We start from the raw sequence: 19132 nt of genomic DNA on the forward strand, positions 1-19132 counted from the left end.
GTAAGCACCAGTCTTGAAGCAATGGATGCATCATAATTTCATGGGCAAAGTATGACCATCCGTGGACACATCAAGAAAGCCAAGAGGAAGTGTTCTTTACCATGATATTTGCTGTGCTACCTAGCCCTGCACCAGCATATCAAGCAAATGGCACTTGTTCTCACCTTTGTACACCTGCGATCAGGGCCACTGAGTTGACTGGGGGCAAGATGCATGATTGGCTTCCCCTCTCTAAATTTAGTAACAGATATGATAGCTTATATAAAATATAAAGATATGTTGCTTATATAAAAATGGCAAAATCATTTTGCTTTTTTGGAATTTATATTTGCTTTGAATATATTCAAGTTGTGAATGGTTGAATCCATGGAAAAAGAATCCATTGATACAGAGGACCAACCATATACACTGGTGCCTCGGGATACGAAATGATCGGGTTACGAAATTTCCGGGATACGAAAAAGTTGGATTGGCAAAAACTGTTTCGGGTTACGAAATATTTTTCGGGTTACGAAATTCATTTCGGCGCGAAATTCAAATGCTGCAAAGTGCAGCTATAGGCTTTCCAGTGCTTTCGGGTTACGAAATTTTCGGGTTACGAAAGGAATGGCGGAACGAATTAATTTCGTAACCCGAGGCACCAGTGTACTGTGTTTTAGTAAGTTTTTATTCTGAATCTTACAATGGGTTTTGCTTTATTATTTTTCTCCAGCCATTGATATAGGAAGGCCATGAGGGTAGGAATCAATCAATAAATCTGTGTTTGTGTTGTCAAATTATAAGGAAAACTCCCTCCCCCAATAATAACTGCACCATGACTGGAAGTTACTGAAAGTGAATCAGTTGAGAGTAAAAAGTACCAATTTACCTCTATTCAATCTTGCCCATTACAGAAAGTGCTTTATTCTAGTGTAATCACTTACCTTCTACAAAATAACTACCATAATCCTTTTCTTTTCTTTTTTGCCTTTTGATGAGATGTCAGATACAATAAAAGTTACATTTCATCCTGTACCTCTGTCTGTATATCTTTCTCTGAAAATAGCCCTCTGCTGTAAGACGGTTTTCTAAATCAAGAATGTGTTTAAGAATTTGAACATTTATATTTGATCATTTCTATCTGAAATGCTGCATATTTTAATTTGTTGGTTAGTAAATAAGCACATATATTCCTAGGAAGAGCAAATATATCTGCTCATCCATACATTTGACTTGACTGGACTTTGTATAGAATTAAAACATCTGCCAGGATCTGAGAGACTGTCTCAAAGGATTTTGGGATAATTCAAAAAGGACATTGAGAAATTGGAGCGTGTCCAAAGGAGGACGACCAAAATGGTGAAGGGTCTGGAAACCATGTCCTATGAGGAATGACCTAGGAAGCTGGGTATGTTTAGCCTGGAGAAAAGAAGGTTAAGAGATGATATGATAGCCCTGCTTAATATTTGAAGGGATGTCATATTCAGGAGGGAGCAAACTTGTTTTCTGCTGCTGCAGAGAACAGGACCCAGAACAATGAATGCAAGCTGAAGGAAAAGAGATTCCACCTCAACATTAGGAGGAACTTCCTGACAGTAAGGGCTGTTCGACAGTGGAACACACTGCCTCAAAGTGTGGTGGAGTCTCCTTCCTTGGAGGTCTTTATGCAGAGGCTGGATGGCCATCTGTCAGGAATGCTTTGATTGAGAGTTCCTGCATGGCAGGGGGTTGGACTGGATGGTCCTTGTGGTCTCTTCCAACACTACGATTCTATGATTCTAAGTGAAGAAATCATCAACATGAGGCTTCTAGTCCAGGCAAGGTGTTCAAACAAACATTCTTGTTCTGGCAAAGAGGCAAAGATTGAACATAGATCAAATTCTGGGAAGGTACAGAGTTTGACAACCTTGTACTTACGTTTTCATGAAGATTATTTTTATTCTATCATAGAAGGAAAAAACCTTGAATCTTAGAACAATGGGATTCAGATGTCACCCTGGATCTCTCCATGTGGTATTCTAGTTGTTGTCTTATAAGAGCAAAGCCCAACATGTTACTTCATCAATAGGCAACGACAGAGGTAGCCCAGTTCAGTTAAAGGGGCCTGGGCCCTTTTAACAAGCACTGCTCCAATGGTCCATGGGAAACTGGTGTTTCACTAAGACTTGTTGGCTGGAATCCTCAGTGTTAGAAGGTGACAATTAAATCTCCTCAGGCTGGAGAAATACTGGCAAAATGGACTTCTCTTGTGTTAGAGATGCTGGAACAGTAAAGATGTCTAGGGCTGGCTCAGAGGGCAGTTTCCTCTCCTGCTTGTTACCTCTTTCAAATTCACAGCCTTATTCCCTGGAAGTGGATAATCTGTAGTTGGTGGCCAAATCCAATTGCAGGACTTCATATCCAATTTCAGGACCCTATTGATTTCTAGGAAGATCTGGAATCATCTCTGCAGCTGGATTTCTGGAACTGTCACATTCCAGTTCCCCAGCCAATAAAGCAAATTGGAGATTCTGGGAGCTATAGTAAAAAAAAATACGTCTCCAAACATTGCTAAAGTTCCATCAAAGCCCAAGATGGCACCTGAGGTAACTAAGAATTGAATCTGTAATAATTAGGACAATCCCCACCGTTCAATTCTCTTATGTCAGGATTGATATGACTGGGACAGTTCCCTTTTCAACAAAATCAGAACTCACACAAACAAAATAGCCAGAACTTAAATATAATTCACATCTCTCCCAAATGTTACATCAACACAAATAAGCCTGAGAGTGTCAAAATTCTCCCAGTGTCAATTTATTTCTGGCCTACAATTTTGTATAGGCTGCAGTTGTGACTGAGTGCAGACCTGAACTCGCATGAAGGCACTACAATCTCCTGCCCTCTTCTTGTTTGGCATTCTTAAGATGTAATGTTCTGGGGATTCTCCAGGAATCTGCCATTTGATTATTGACTTTTACATTAGCCTTTTAAAATAATCTTCAAAAGCCAGAGTGTCTCAGGGTGCATTAACACTGTAGAAATAATCCAGTTTGACAAAACCTTAAGTGCTGAAGCTCCATCATATGGAATCCTGGGATTTATAGTATGACAAGGTCTTTAGCCTTCTCTGTAAAAGAGTGCTGGTGCCTCACAAAACTACAGTTCCCAGAATTCTGTAGGATGGAGTCATGACAGTTAAAGTGGTGTCAAACTGCTTTATTTTTACAGTGCAAATGCACCCTTGGTTCCCAATTTACTATCCCTTTGAATTATCTTCTGCTTACATACTTTAGTGTCCCAACAATAAATATATTAGAGTTGCAATGTTGGTAATAAACTCCACTGGATATGATGGCCTAAATTTAAACTAGAATAGACATTGAATAAATTGCTGAACAGTAACTCAACAGTTAAGTTAGTTCAGTGGCTCTACTGTAGTCAGGTTTTAGTTCTATTTAATGTGCATACGATTGTGCTTCACATGTCCTTATGGGCAATATGTGCTGTACAAAACTATCCCAATTTCAGAGATGTATTGAACCAAAATAATCCAGACTACCTTTATTATGTTGCTTCCCATATCCTCAACCAAGGAGGAAAGATTTAAGTTACCTTTTCAGTCTTTTTTCTAATGATAATTGCTTCCATTAATCAGTGAGTCCCTTCCTGGACAGTTTTACATTTATTCAGAGTACTTGACATGCCCACAATTAGTTTATCTTCACAACAATCCTGCAAACTATGTCAGGCTTTGAAATAGCAGCTGGCCTGAATCACCCTCATGGTTCACAGCTGAAGGAGAATGTGTGAATGAAGGACTCTTCAGTCCTGGTACGACACTCAAAGTGCTCCCCACACAGTGTCTGTTTATATTTAGTCAGCCACTGTAGTCCAAGAGATAAACCTTGAGGTACAGCCTGCCCTTGTATTATCAATTTCAAAGTAAAGAAGAAATATAGAGGAAGTGGCAGCAGGGCTTGCTAGCAGGTCGTTTAGGAGTTGAGTCCTTGATTGTCCACCCAGCCTGCCTTCTTGTTATGAACCACAAGGAAAACTAAATATAAAAGATTGAACTACTGTAGAATACCACCAGCAATAAATTATATTACCAGTGAAGAATGAATCACAGAACTAAACAACAGGAATCTGGCTTTTACTGCTTGCCTTTCCAAAACAGACATATTCCCTGTTTTAATCAAGAATTTGTTATAAAATTTAAAAAAAAACACGTTTAACCCTGCAAAAGGTTTTGGGTGTCTGTATACAGGAGGCATGTCAAAGAATAGATGTTAATCACTCACTCTGGGTGTGCATGCATGGGCACGCACTAAGTGATAGCAGGTGGTTCACTGCCCCCATTGTTATGCAGCAAATCCACTCCAAGGTTTAGACCCAATTTTAAAGGAGCTATCCAAAATGCTGAACACATTTTGTGGGTAAGGTTCAGCAGCTTGGATAGCTGTCTTACAGAATAGAAGAAAACTTTTCAGAGTGCAGTCACCATGCCTCTGATAGAGAAGCCACCTGTCTCCCTGCAGAAACATACATACACACACACACACACACACACACACACACCTGTACATTTTAGATTGTGTTCAGCTAATTTACCAGATACACACCTTTTTCTCACACGCTAAATATATATATAGAAGCAACTTTCTATTATACATTTTCATAGATGTACAAGACATACAAAATGGATACCATGTCAGCAAAAGGATCAAAATATAGAAACTACAGATATATAAGGCATGCAAAGTGGATACTGTACTATGTCAGCAAAAGGATAAAAATATAGAAAAACAATCTGCAATGTATTTTGATATCTAAAAATATGTTACAGCTGCAAACACAACCATATGACACAGAAATAGACATAGACAGTTACATATATAGATACCCACATATACACACAACTTTTTCATAGTGGTATGCCACTGCCTTCTCAGTTTGATTTCAGAGCACATCAGATCAGAGAGACAGATCTATTTTTAGGGCTAAGGTTACCTGTCCAGAGCAATTCCTCCCTTTTTTTCTCCAAAAGTGCTGAACATGTTTTGAGGGTAAGGTTCAGTAGCTTAGATAGCTGTCTTCCAGATATCTCACCTGTTAGAATTCCCAGCCTAGACTCTCCCTCTCAGGCTGCATGCCTTCCATCCCCAACAGATGCACCGAGGAAGCCCTGGGAATGACTGACAGCCATTCTGACCTATGCTGTTCTTTGTTCCTGCTTTCACAGAAGTGGGAGGTCCCTTCTGCAACCACCAGATTTGCAGGCTCCACTGTGTGTGTCCTGTCCCAGGTGAGGAAGTTTGCTGAGCAACATGGAGACAGGTGAGGGGGCATGGAAGGGGGTAGGCTGATTTTAAAAATAGTTATTATCCTTCCACCTTTTACTCTCTTAAAGATCTGTGGGTTGTTTTGTGCCTGCCAGCTTTAAGCAGGGAATAAAACAAGAGAAGGTTTACCTGTGTATAGTAGAGAGCGGTCCAATGGAGGTGTTTCCAGGGAGTTGTCCAGGGTGCTGAATTGGCCTTTTTCACTCTTGCAAAAGAGACAAAGAGGATCGTGGATGGGAATTCGCCTGCTTATAGCCTTTGGAATTGGGACATGCTCCGGATCACACTCACAGGTGTTTGTAGGTTCTCCGCCCCGTATTGCATCTCTAATGGAAGGGATGACATCACTTATTTATTAAGGTCAGGTCACTCTGCAAGCAGGTTGCATTCCAGCTAATGTGCATGCAAGGAGATGGTTTGTGTGTGTGTGTTACATATCAGTGATGTTGAATAGCCTGGAAAATCCCCCTCCCCCCCCTTGCTGTGTGATTACATAGCGGAAAGGGAGAGCTCTCCAGGGCTTTCCAGGACTCTCCATCCTCTGGGAGAGAACAACCTCATCAGTTCTGCCATACAGAAAGAAGTTGGACAGGTGCCCCTTCTTTGACACACTGCAGCACTTTAAGCATTGTTCTGGGGGGGGGAGCAGTCTCATAATGGTCTCCTTTTATTGAAATTTAATGAGTTACTATCTTTGAAAAAAAATTCCCCAAAGGTGTTCAGAGATATTGAAAGAGCCCCCATAGTGCCCAGCATTATTTTCAAGACAAATACAAACTGCATCCTATATTCATTTATTCACATCCTGTAGAATAAACTTCCACTAAATATTCTTTTTTCAGTATTTCCACTGGAAATGTAACCTGACTCTACTGAATGTGGTTGCTTAAGAGTGAAATTTCAAAATTCAGAATCATTCTAGTTGATGTGCTGGCTTTTTTGTTGATATGTGCCTTCAGGTCATTTCCAACTTATGGTAACCATAAGGCGGATCCTATCACAGGGATTTCTTGGCATGAGTCCTCTAAAGCTGAGAGGATGTGACTTGCCCAAGGTCACCCAATGGGTTTTTGTGGCCAAACAGGGTCCTCCAGAGTCCTAGTCCAACACTCAAGCCACTACTACTGCTTGCTGAAATTAGGAGGGATATTACCTTATTGTATATTTCAGCTACAGATTCAGTTGCCTTATCTTGGTGAGCTGCTCATTTAGTTCTGGCTGCACCTCAGTGTTCCACTGGTTTTGTAATGGGACTATATCCTGGAGATGTGTAGGAGGGATTTGTTGATCATCCATATTTCTCCATCATATTTAAAAAATATTTTGGGCAGAATAGGTAGCTGAACATGTATATCATAAGAAAGCACAACTGCACAAATTTGTAAGAACAGAACAGTTTTTTTAAAAAAAGCTGTATCTTAAATGTTATCTTTGTAATCTAGATATCTCTTTACATTATTTATTGTGATGTAAATATATATTTGAATTATCTTTATTGACCTACTTACATATCTGTATGTGTGTGTATGACCGCAGCCTTAAGCTCTAAAGTAGTTCAGTTTCGTTAGACTACAGACTGTTTTGTAGACAGCTTAGTATAACAAATTAAAATACAGTTCCTGTTGTATTATGTCATAGTAGTTCCTGTCATTCCCAGTACCTGTCATATACTGGAGTGTCATTTCCATATTAAATAGAACAGAATATTATGCTTTCCTTGTTATCGCTACAGCATTGACCACAAGTTATTCTAATATAATTCCTGAGAAATTGAAGGGTATAAGCCTAGGATTCAGTTAATGCTGAAGAGGTGTAGATCCTATTCACAGCTTGGGAGTGCTGGCTATAGGTTACTGGTCATGCTGGCTATGGGTGCTGGGATATGTGGTCCAAAATGGTAACTTTTCCAGGTTCTGAACATGTCATTCCTCAGCAGGAAGCTGTAGTTGAAATTGCCATACCATAAACCTAGAGATACTGAATTCAACAAATGCTTCTAGACTTAAACTCCCCATATATAACCACACTGTGAAAATGCTAGTGAGCTTTATTCAGTTTTTTAAAACCTCTTTTTGTTTTATATAACATCCATAGAACATAAGCATTCCGCCATGTCGAATGTATCTGCCCATCTTTATAACTATTTGAAAAAATGTTTATTTCTAGCAGTGAGAAAGTGTGTTTACTCACTCTATATCTTAAGATTGTAAATTCAAAATGGCCCAGGTCTAGGATTACTCAATTAATATAAAATCCAGCTTCAAAGAGGGAACCCAGCAAACACTGTGCAACATGTAGTATTGGTTATGTTGGCATTTGTATAGTCATAAATATATTTTATTGCTTTTTCTCACCTTTGTGAATGGAAAAAATAAGCTTTGGAATATTAATGCAGGGTTTATTTTTAGCTATGGTTTCATTTTCACAGCCAAAGATGTACTAGTACACCCAGGGCCTCTTTCAGATGTGCCCTTATACACACCCCACCGCCAGAGGGAAACATCAGCCTTGTGGTTTTCTACCTGCTCTAAGGATTAAACAGTAGTCACCTTATAATTAGAAGCACATGATATTTATTTATATGACACTAAGACAAAAGCAAAGAGTAGCTATCATAATACTTCGTGATAATGTTTAGTACAGAAAGTGAAGCAATATGTTCTGGTCTGAATGAACAGTTAATTAATTTCCTTTTATAATATTCTGTTAAGAGAAGGTGATCTGCAGTGACAATGAATATAATAAATAATAATATAATAATAAATGTTTATTTATAAACCGCTTTTCCAATGATCAAAGCGGTGTACATGTCGTTAATCAAACAGTAAAAACAGTAAAAAGAGTCTACATCATAAAATACATATTAAAATAGAATTAAATTCAAACGACAGTAAAAACATCAGATAAAAAACTATTAAAAACATAGCAATCTATTAAAACCAAACTGCAAAAACAATAGAGGAGGTAGAATCTTAGATGGAATTGGGAGGGTAGGCTTGTTGAAAGAGATAAGTCTTTAAAGCCTTCTTGAAGGCTTCCACTGTTCCACTGTGGTGGATATCTTCAGGGAGGGCATTCCATAAAGAGGGCGCTACAGCTGAAAATGCCCGTTGCTGTGTTGTTACCAATCTCACCTTAGGGTGGTCGAGTAAACATTTTCCTGTAGTTCTGAGCGTGCGGGGAGGATTATGTAGGGAGAGGCGTTCCCTCAAGTAACCCGGGCCCAAGCCATTTAGGGCTTTAAAGGTAATAACCAACACTTTGTATTGGGACCGGAAACGTATAGGCAGCCAGTGTAAGGATTTTAAAACAGGTGTTATATGGTCGGACCTCGGTGTCCCCGTAATTAACCTGGCTGCAGCATTTTGAAACAGCTGTAGTTTCCGAACCTGATACAAAGGCAGCCCCATGTAGAGCGCATTGCAGAAATCCAAACAAGAGGTTACCAGCGCATGTACTACCTTTTCTAGGTCCCTCCGGTCCAGACAGGGAGGTAGTTGGCGAATCAGCCAGAGCTGATACCAAGCACTCCTGGCCATCGCATCTATTTGAGATGATAAATGTAGGGATGGATCCAGGAGTACTCCCAAACTACGTACTTTATCCTTCAGGGGAAGTTTAATCCCATCAAGGACAGGATGACAAATTTCCCTGCCCGGGCTAGGGGAACCTATCAAGAGTACCTCTGTTTTCTCTGGATTCAATCTGAGTTTGTTTTTCCTCATCCAGCCCATTACTGCCCCCAGGCAGGCATCCAGAGGAGAGATGCCATCCTTAGTCACTGTTTCAGTCGGAGACATGGAGAGATAGATCTGGGTGTCATCAGCATACTGATAACACCGAGCTCCATGGCTCCGGATGATCTCTCCCAGCGGCTTCATGTAAATATTAAATAGCATGGGGGACAGAATGGCACCCTGAGGGACGCCTGATGTAAGCTCTCTTTTACGAGAGCAACTGTCCCCCAGCCTCACCATCTGGAACCTACCCGAGAGATAGGATCGGAACCACTGGAGCGCAGTGCCTCCGATACCTAATTCTCCCAGGCGTTCCAGAAGGATACCATGGTCGATGGTATCGAAGGCCGCTGAGATGTCCAAGAGCACCAACAGAGTAGTATCTCCTCTGTCAGTGGCCAGACGGAGATCATCGACTAAGGCGACCATGGCAGTCTCAACTCCGTAACCCACTCTGAAGCCAGTTTGAAATGGGTCAAGATAATCGGTTTCATCCAAGACTGCCTGGAGTTGAGAAGCAACTGCCCTCTCGATCACCTTGCCCAGAAATGGTACAAGGGAGACCGGTCTATAGTTACCCATAGATAGGGGATCAAGGGAAGGTTTCTTCAATAGAGGCTTTACCACAGCCTGTTTCAAAGATGGTGGAACAGAACCTTCCCGAAGAGATGTATTTATAATTAGATGGAGAGCGAATTTTATAACATCTCCTCCCTGCACGGTCAACCAAGATGGGCAAGGGTCAAGGGGGCAAGTTGTCTTTCTCAAACCTCCAAGGAGCTTGTCTACGTCCTCGGTACTCACAAACTCGAATTGATCCAGAATAACCTTGTTACCAGAGGCGCTGGATACCTCTACTGATGGTTCTGCTTGAAAACTGACGTCCAGATCAGCCCTTATCTGAGAGACTTTGTCAGCAAAGAAGTTGTTAAAAGTGTCACAGCAGGCAATAGTTGGTTCAAGCAAAGGGTTCTGGGTGGCAGGGGCTTGGGTTAATTCCCTGACCACCCTGAACAGCTCTGCCGGACTAGACTCTGCTGACGCAATCCGTGCAGCACAGAAAGCATCCCTAGCTGCACCGACTGCCACTCCATAGGAACGCAACATGTTCTCATGGAGTGTTCTGTCAGATAATTTCTGATGTTTCCGCCAGCGGCGCTCTAGCCGTTGCACAGCCCGCTTCATCTGGCGAAGATCTTCTGTATACCAGGGTCTTTTCGTAGGAGCGGGCCGGCAAGGACGCTCGGGAGCGATACTGTCTATAGCCCCAGTGAGATTCCTATCCCAGTTATCCACCAGGGTTTCGACAGCGTCGCCATCATTCCCAAACATAAGACCCTCTAGGGCGTCTTGGAACCTTTTGGGTTTCATCAACCTTCGAGGGCGGACCATTCTAATAGGTCCACCACCCCCGAGGGGTTTTTGGATAGTGGCATCCAGTCCTATCTTGACCAGGAAATGGTCCGTCCATGACAGGGGGGAAATAGCATTAATTCCCACCCACGGACATTCTCGGACCGTACTGAAGACTACATCGAGTGTGTTACCTGCACAGTGTGTTGGCCCTGAAACCAATTGGGACAGGCCCATAGCTGTCATGGATTCCATGAACAACCGAGCTGCGCCTGTTGGATCTGTTGAGCCGGCCTCGAAGGGGATATTGAGGTCCCCCAAGACTATAAGCCTAGGGGACTCCAATACCAGCTCCGAGACCAGCTGTGTCAGCTCGGCCAGGGAGTCTGTTAGGTTACGGGGTGGTCGATAAACCAACAGAATCCCTGTACTGTCCTTGGCTTTCAGAGTCAGGTAAATACACTCGATGTGCCTCTGTTTTGGTACTGAGTTCCTAGTCAAGATGATGTGACTTTTATGGACTACAGCCACTCCTCCCCCTCGCCCACAATCTCTAACCTGTTCTTTCAACGTATACCCAGCTGGGAGGGCCTTGGCCCAAGTTACAGAACTATCCTCCCCCAGCCAAGTTTCCGTGATACATGCCAGGTTGGGAGCTTGCTCATCTAAAAGGTCATATATAATATGAGATTTATTCTTCACCGACCTGGCATTACAAAGAAACAAGGTAAGGGATTGTGGTATGTTTGGGACGATCCTAGGTTCTTTTGAGCTAACAGAGGGACAGGAAGACGGGATAGGTATTACATATCGATCCCGACGTCCTTTAACAACTTTTGTCCGTCTGTTAACGCCATACCTCCCCATCCCCCGCACAACTCTTATTGGAGCACCACAGATATTATTAGCTCCTGCATTAATGCAATTCGGCTCCATACTCATACTGGTGGTCTCTTCCATAAGATCTTCCAGTGACTGATTTTGGTGTAATAGTGACTCAAAGGGGCCAGATGACCGGGTGCATCCAAGTGTAAGATAAAAGAGAATAGGAAACCAGATGTTATGGTTCCTGAGGATGCCATAGGTGACAAGATGTCATAAACACCACCAAATAAACGTATAAAACAGCCCAAGAGTGCTGAAATCTCAAGCTTTCAGCTAATGAGACACAATCTCTCTTCCTCCTTCCTTCAGCTCCCCTATTGCTGTCCTGAAAGCCAATATCAGCATAGATGTTAATGCTGTATCCCAGTCAGGGGAGGGGAGGGGGAAAAAAAAGCTTCCCCGGTGGCTTGGGGTGGCGCAGGCGTCAGTGGTGGGCCGGGAAGCCAGCTTTAAGGAGGAGGGCCGCTCTCACCGGACTCCTCCCTCCCTCCAAAACGCCGAGCTGGGCAGCAAGGGCAAGTCCTCCTTGGCGCTGGGTCGCTCCCCTCCCCGGTGGCTTGGGGTGGAAAAGTTTGGTTTTTTGGACTACAGCTTCCAGTATTCCTCAGCCAGAATTATCACTAGCCATGCTGACTGGTGAATTCTGAGAGCTGCAGTCCAACAAAATAACCTTTCCAAGCTCTGACCCTACTCTGTGTCACTGATACTTGATAAATTCTCCATCCCATGAAACTCAAACCCAGTTTTGGTTACTTCAGAAGTTTTATACGCTCATTGACTAGACTATTTGTTTTCATCTTTGCACCAGTTATTCACGTTTGTATGTTCTTAACACATGTTTGTTTGTTTGTTTGCTTCTTTATTTGCTGTCCCACAAAGCCTGGCCACAGAAACCATCAAGCTTCCCAGTTCCCGTTGTCCACAGATTTCTTGAACTCACTGTGTTAGTTTTGTCCCCCCCCCCCCTCCTTTAAACCTCTTGTGCTAGAGCAGGGATGGGTAACTGGTGTGCCTGGGGTCCCTGCACTTCCAGGATGCTTAAAGCCCAGATGTTTAAAAAACCCTGGGAAATAAAATGAAAACAGGAAGTGACAGGACATCTATTTTTGCTTATATTTTTTGAAGTTGGGGAGCATTGCATCCCTCAGTGGAAAAAACAGTTCCTGGTGGCCTTTAAGAATAGGGGAAAGATTTGGCATAGGCACATAGCTCTGTGGGGAGAAGTAGGTCACAAAAATGGCTGCCCACATTTTGCCCACCTCCGTCCTACAGTCACAATTTCCTCTTTCATATGTCTGCTCTGAATTTGCATATACAGGAGACCTCTCTCTTCTAAACACCTCAAACATGGGTTAAGTTAAACTTATACATATCTTTGTATATGTGTGCATACATGCTTTCACGTCACCTGTCAACTTATGGCAACCCCATGAATTTCATAGGGTTTTTTCAGACAAGGAATACTCAGAGGTATTTGCCAATTCCTTCCTTTGAAATATAGCCCTACAGCACTTGGTATTCACTGGCAGTCTCTCATCAAAGTATTAATCAGGGAAGACCCTGCTTAACGTCCTCTCGTCACTCTACTAATACCCTACATAGACTGACATACCAATACTATGTAAATGTATGTTCAGAAACTAGAAGAGTTAGTATAAGCCTCTGCAATGGCATAGGTAGAAGATAAATTTTATCTCTATCACTGATTCAGAAGAGATTTATAACTTTAAATGTCATATGAGCATAGGACTCCTATCAAACCTGACTGATTGCCCTGAGCTCTAATTTGATAATGATGTTTGTTGTTAATAATTGCCATTCTCACTGCTGTTGTTTAATGTAGCATATTTGTCTGGAAGAACAAGGAGTATCAATCGGAACCCTTGAGAAGCAAGATGTTTCCACTGGATCCTACATTATAGGCATAAGGACTCCCCCACGCCCCGAGGACAGACTTCAGTGTTTAACATCATCAACAAAATGAGTCAGGAAGAGGGAATACGATGATCCACAGGAATATGGCCCACAACTGTTTCCACTGGTGGGAAGCAACCTAAGGGGCCAAAATGTAGCAAATTACCCCAGCCTTCCTGAAGGAATCAGATGTCTCCACTGCCCAGAGCTCAATGTGCTTCTCCAAGCCACCTATAGACATCATTCACTTGTGAAGGTCTTCTCTTCATCAACAACCAACATCCAGACTTGCCATGGCACATGTGCCGGATTCATTCCACAGGGATATTGTTTTTCCCACTCATTCTCGGGGCTCCAGCAGCGACGTTAGCACTGCTAACCGCCTCCTGTTGAGCCGGCAGAACCGGCTGGTGAATGGGAACCACCGTGGCTTCCGCACTTCATCTCCCATGGGAAGAGTGATCCTCATCAATACACCCCTTGAAGGTATAGTATTTGCAACTTGAAATTAAAAAGTCACTTTTATATATACTTTATTTTTATAAATGTTAACAAAATGAACACATTCACATTTATCATTGCTTCTTCTTGTTGTTCTTGTTGTTGTGCACCTTCAAGTTATTTCTGACTTATGATGACCCAGAGGTGAACTTATCATGGGATTTTCTTTGCATGTTTCTTTGGGGGGGGGGGGGATTGCCATTGCTATGTTCTGAGGCTAAGAGAGAGTGACTTGCCCAAGGTCACCTGGTGGGTTTACATGGCTGAACTGGGATTTGAACCCTGGCTCTCATATAATGACAAACATATAATGTCAGCAACATCACGCAATACACTCAGACATAAAAAGAAATAAAGCTGCTAATTTATACTAATCCCAGTTACCCCCCTTTAGTACCACCCTCCCCATCTGAAAAATACATATTAAATAAATTGACTTCCCACCCTCCTAGGCTGAAATTGTAGATATAAGAAAAGATTCACTTCCTTGGTTCTACTTAAGAACATAAACAAAACCTTACACTTTTAATGTTTACTCTATGAACATCATCTTAATGGTCAAAACCCCCAGGGTTCTTATATCTTCCTTTAAAAAAAATACTATAAAAAGTTTCCAATCACTCTGGAATTTATCCAAGCACTTCTTCACTGGAAGAAAAGTCACTTTAAGAGAAATAACTACATTGATAAGCTGAAGCCAACCATTACTGAGTAGGTGTATGGTGATGGCCAGAATCTCAGAGCATCATCAGCCATTGCTTAGGATTGGATGGCTTCAGTGTGTCTTTATAATCATTTGTCTTCAAAGTAACTTTCCAGAGTCTGCTGGGTTCCAGACTTCCAATGCAACATACTTTAATTGTGTAGTTAGCAATCACAACCAGCCTTTTTAAGTTCACACCAAGCTTGAGTATGGGAGTAGATCTGACTTTCTGCAAGATTGCAGAGAGGGAAAGTTCACTTTTTCCCTTTCCTGCCACAATCCCAACAAAAATCCTCCTCCTGAACTGAAGCGGGAACTGGCTGCACAAAACTATCTTTTCCACTCAAATTACAATTACTACACCAGGTCAGTGGGGAGAAATTTTAATCAAAATTCCAGCTGGGGAGGAAAAAAATTAAACTTTTCTTCTCTATATATGATAATCCCCCAAAAAATTGTTATCCAACGTATAATTAATTTAAAAGAAACTTCATGTGTGGGTGCTAATCATGCATTGACGGTAAAGTCTAATTTCACCCCTAGAATAGGTCCCTGCCTCCATCCCTAATTAGTACCTCATTAGTTTTGAGTTTCTTTCTTTAGCTGACTGGCTTATCTGCAACTTTTGACTCCAGATTTTATCACACCAGTCTGCTGTCTCACCTCAGTCACACCAGTTTAAAAATGGAAGCATACAAGTTTGGAATCATTTCTTATCACACTTTCCCATACAGTAGAGCTTTGGTGATCCATGGTCACATGATTTTCTGAACTGCCAAATGCTGCCTATGTGAATGTACTGCTGCTCCCACTTCCCAAAATGTGGAGCTGCTGGGTAGTGGCATTGCTGAGGTTAGTGTCACCCGGTGCAAGGGGGGGGACTGCCTTGCCCCCCTCCCCAGCCATCTGCCCACCTAGACTTCTGCTGAGGGGTGCAGGTGCTATGGCATCTGGAGCACCTATCCAGGGTCTGGCATGGCTGCTTGCCATGAAGGGACAGCCCTCCCAGCAGCCAGTTTAGGGTCCTGTGCAGCTGCTGGGTGAATGGGAAAGGGAGGCAATGCCCTTTCTCACTCATGCAGTAGCAGTGCCAGTCCCTTTGGGTGTACCATCCCTCCAAATGACACCCCTCCCCCAAGGTGTCACCCAGTGTAGTATATACTCCCACACCCTGCTAGTGATGCCTATGTGCTGGATGCACATTCACACAGAGGCCCAGCACTTCAGGAGAGACAGGCTTACAACCACCTCCTGAAGCCAGGTGATGTATGAACAGAGCAGCCAATTTCAGGAATCTTTTGGGTGTAATCACAGGGAGGAGGAGGAGAGGAGCAGAATGCTATCCACTCACAGCACTTGACTGCCTGAGATGTGCAGCAGCCATGGAAAAGACCTATTACACGAAGCCAGCAATGGAGTAGTAGCAAGATTAAGAGCCTATTGACAGGGTAGCAGTAGAATGGACACAATACCATGTGACAAGCCAAAGACACTTTTATCCTGTTAAAATTCTCCTTTTTAACCTCATATGGTAGAGTCCTCCATCTGCAACATATGCCCCCAGATTGCTCTAAGTCTGCCCCTGGATTTAGCAGTTTTGATGTGAATGAAGTTCTTTGATCTTCATATATTAGACAGAAGCTCCATCATTTTGTTGCACAGGTTTAGAGCCTGCTTCCCAAACAATATTGCTCTGTTCCTTTTTGATGCCATATTTGCTGGCTGTTAAAAAGAGCTGTGACACAAAAGTTAATTCTCTGTTTCGTGCAACATACCATGTAGCCCTGCAGTGTCGACATTCCAGTGCAATTAGGCCACAAAGTGCAGAACACATTACAGCGATTGGCTTTGTGCCTTTGTAATCTGTATCATTTCAGGAGCTAATTATTTCCATACCACATTTTAGATCAAATTCTTATGATAAGCATTTAGAAGTGTTTGGTGCCCAAGAAAGGAGGCAGAGACAAGTAGACTCTGGGGAAAGGATAAGTGCAGTTGTGAAACACTCCTTGGAAACATTTTTTTAAAGACTGCAACTCCAGGAATCCTTCAGCTAGCATCATGCAACGTATAGATTCTGTAGCTGTAGTCTTGGAAAAGGAACTTTTTGTAGTTCTGCAGACCAATTTCATAGCCATAAAATTAGGAGAATGTAAACCATTTCAATCTGAAAGCTTTTCCAAGCGATCCTGGCATTCAGGACCAAAGGCATTTCATAGAAAAGTTGCACCCACTGTCCAAATCTGTTCAAATTCCCATGAACTTACGAAATTTGCCTCCACCCTTCTTCTCTACAGAATTCACGTACTTATCTTCCTTTTCGTTGAGTTTTAAATCATCATAGGACTACAGAGTTGAGCCTCAGCAAAATGGGTTTTCTAGTTGTAATAGTATCTCCTGAAAGCTTTCTGATTTAGGAACAAAATAGACATGACCCAGGAGGTCCACAAGGAGAATCTCAGTTATATGCTTGAAATGTAAGTAGCATCCATGTGGAGTTGGGGGCTTGAGGGGGAGTTGGATTGAATCACGACCATGATGCTAGAAGAAAATGGCTTAACACTTTCTCCTTTGTTGGGTTTCTGGCTGAAATTCCTCTTCTTAGCCAGCAATGTAACTAGGCAATGGTTGCTTTGAAGACCACTTTCAGATAGGGAAAATGAGGAAGCTACCATAGCAATGATTTGAATGACCACTTGGTCCAACTCTGAAATGGACCTCTTCTTAGGTCTGCTAATAACATAGGAAATCTCCTTCACACACATCCTATAGCACTTCTGCTTTGGTCCTTTAATGACAATCTATTCAGCCTGCTCTTTTAAAAACTCACTATTCTCTTGTAAGGTGAGTTGACAAAGATGACAAAGATGACCAGGAATCTTATGTTCTACACCAATGGTTAAAGTGTTGTCCTGGATCCACAAGTGCCTCCCCCCCCAGGCATTTTTAGAGACTCTAATACACACATCCCATCCCATGGACTGCACCTTTTGAGCACAAAAAAAGGTGAATTGCTTCTTCTGAAAGAGTCCAGGAAACAATTTTTTAAAATAGGTCCCTCCTACACTATTCTTTTTAAAACAATTTTTCAAAATCAGGAGTAGACATCCAAAAAAAATGTATGTATGTATGTATGTATGTTTTGGCAATCATTGCAGCTCATGGACCTTTACAAGTTGTTAGCTCTTTTTCTGTGTTGTAGAATCTATGAGGTTGGATCCTGAGCTACTCATACCTAGAGCAGACTTTTGATATCAATGAGAATTTTTAGTTACACCTACTATATAGAAGTCCCACTGGTTTCAAAGAGAATGGGCAAGATCCTGCATTGTCAGACATAACTACGATGATGGAGCTTCGTCATCATAGCTATTTCTGACAAAAATCTACATTTCCACAAAAATCCACATTTTTGGCCAGACAGCACTCCAACAAAAGGATTTCTGAAGGAATGAAAACTGGGATATCAGAACATGGAACATGATACTGATACAACTGCTTCTCTCAGTGTACCCCACACTTAGAAGATCAGTGCAGATGTCTTCCCAGTGCCTCAGAAACTCTTCAATTGGGATACTGCCTGGCTAAGGTAGGTTTTGGGGGTCATATTTGCTTGTTAATTACTGTTAACATGAATCCCAAAGTTAGGAGTTCATAAGTATGGCTAATGATTTCTAATGAACAGGACACCAGTCATCATTAAGTCTGACTCCAACCCCATGTGCTACAATTTTCAAACACTACTGTGGATTTTGTTTGTTTTACTATATGTCTTCCAGTCAGCTCCAATTCATGGTGACTCTGTCATAGAGTTTTCTTGGGAAGATTTATCCAGAGGTGGTTTGACATTTCCTTCCTCTAAAATAAAGATTACAGTACCTAGTATTCCATGATGGTCTCTCTTCCAAATACTAACCAGACCTGACCCTGTTTGGTTTAACAAGAACTGAAAGGGCCCTGTGCCTTCAGGGTGTATAGGCTGGCTCTTACTGTGGAAAGGATGGAATTAATTCTTAGTGTGCACTGACAGAGGGGCACAGTTTAACAAAGATTCCTACATTACCTCTCTAAGAGTTAATCTATCGAAATATTTTATAGCATGTGTTTTAAGGAGCTCTAGCCCACTTAGATGTCATTTTTGAGACTTGTATGCCATCAGGCAATACTTTCCCAGGGATTCAATACAGTTTTTGTGGTAGAAGATGGATATCTCCTTTCGCTTGGTATTTCAGCACAGTACTTGTTATTACTAGTACCCAATCAGTTATAAATCACCGTAATAGAATTCAAAGACATAGCTGTGTTATTCTCTAAAACGGTGCTACAAGATCCCTTTGCATACCAGTTATGAATCATGTTTTCCTCCCGTTACAGCTAACAGTGATGAGAGTGAAGCCATCAATGCAATTACAGTGGAAAAGAGTGCAGATGGGAAATTGGGCTTCAGTGTGCGCGGAGGCTCAGAGCATGGCCTGGGTATATTTGTCAGCAAGGTGGAGGAGGGCAGCAGTGCAGGTAAGCAAAAAATCTTTACTGCTCAGCCTGACAAGCAGGTAGCAAGGTGATCGTATTTTCTAGGTGTAAATCCACAACCTTATTTTAGTTCCTATGTCAAGAATGGGCAAAGTGCTACCCATAGTAGGGTTGCCACATCAGAACTGGTGAGCAGGGTCATGAAAGATGGGGCATCCAACTCCCTCCTACCAATGAGCTATGATGCAGTGAGCAGAATCATA

The 19132-nt window shown here is 42.1% G+C and overlaps 1 protein-coding gene across 1 annotated transcript in view; it reads left to right on the forward strand.

Annotated features, from left to right (window-relative positions):
• The first annotated feature begins 5245 nt into the window (after positions 1 to 5245).
• The window catches only part of PDZD7 (PDZ domain containing 7), a 50596-nt gene continuing 36709 nt past the window's right edge, over positions 5246 to 19132 (forward strand). The window contains exons 1-3 of the mRNA XM_089509733.1: positions 5246 to 5298; positions 13122 to 13678; positions 18771 to 18911. Of these exons, the coding sequence (XP_089365859.1) occupies positions 13486 to 13678; positions 18771 to 18911 (334 nt within the window). The 5' untranslated portion in view covers positions 5246 to 5298; positions 13122 to 13485. The remainder of the gene's footprint in view (positions 5299 to 13121; positions 13679 to 18770; positions 18912 to 19132) is intronic.

This window comes from Sceloporus occidentalis, unplaced genomic scaffold (assembly GCF_023333645.1).
Source record: "Sceloporus occidentalis isolate IW3139 unplaced genomic scaffold, rSceOcc1.0.p SCAF_2, whole genome shotgun sequence".
Classification (NCBI taxonomy): domain Eukaryota; kingdom Metazoa; phylum Chordata; class Lepidosauria; order Squamata; family Phrynosomatidae; genus Sceloporus; species Sceloporus occidentalis.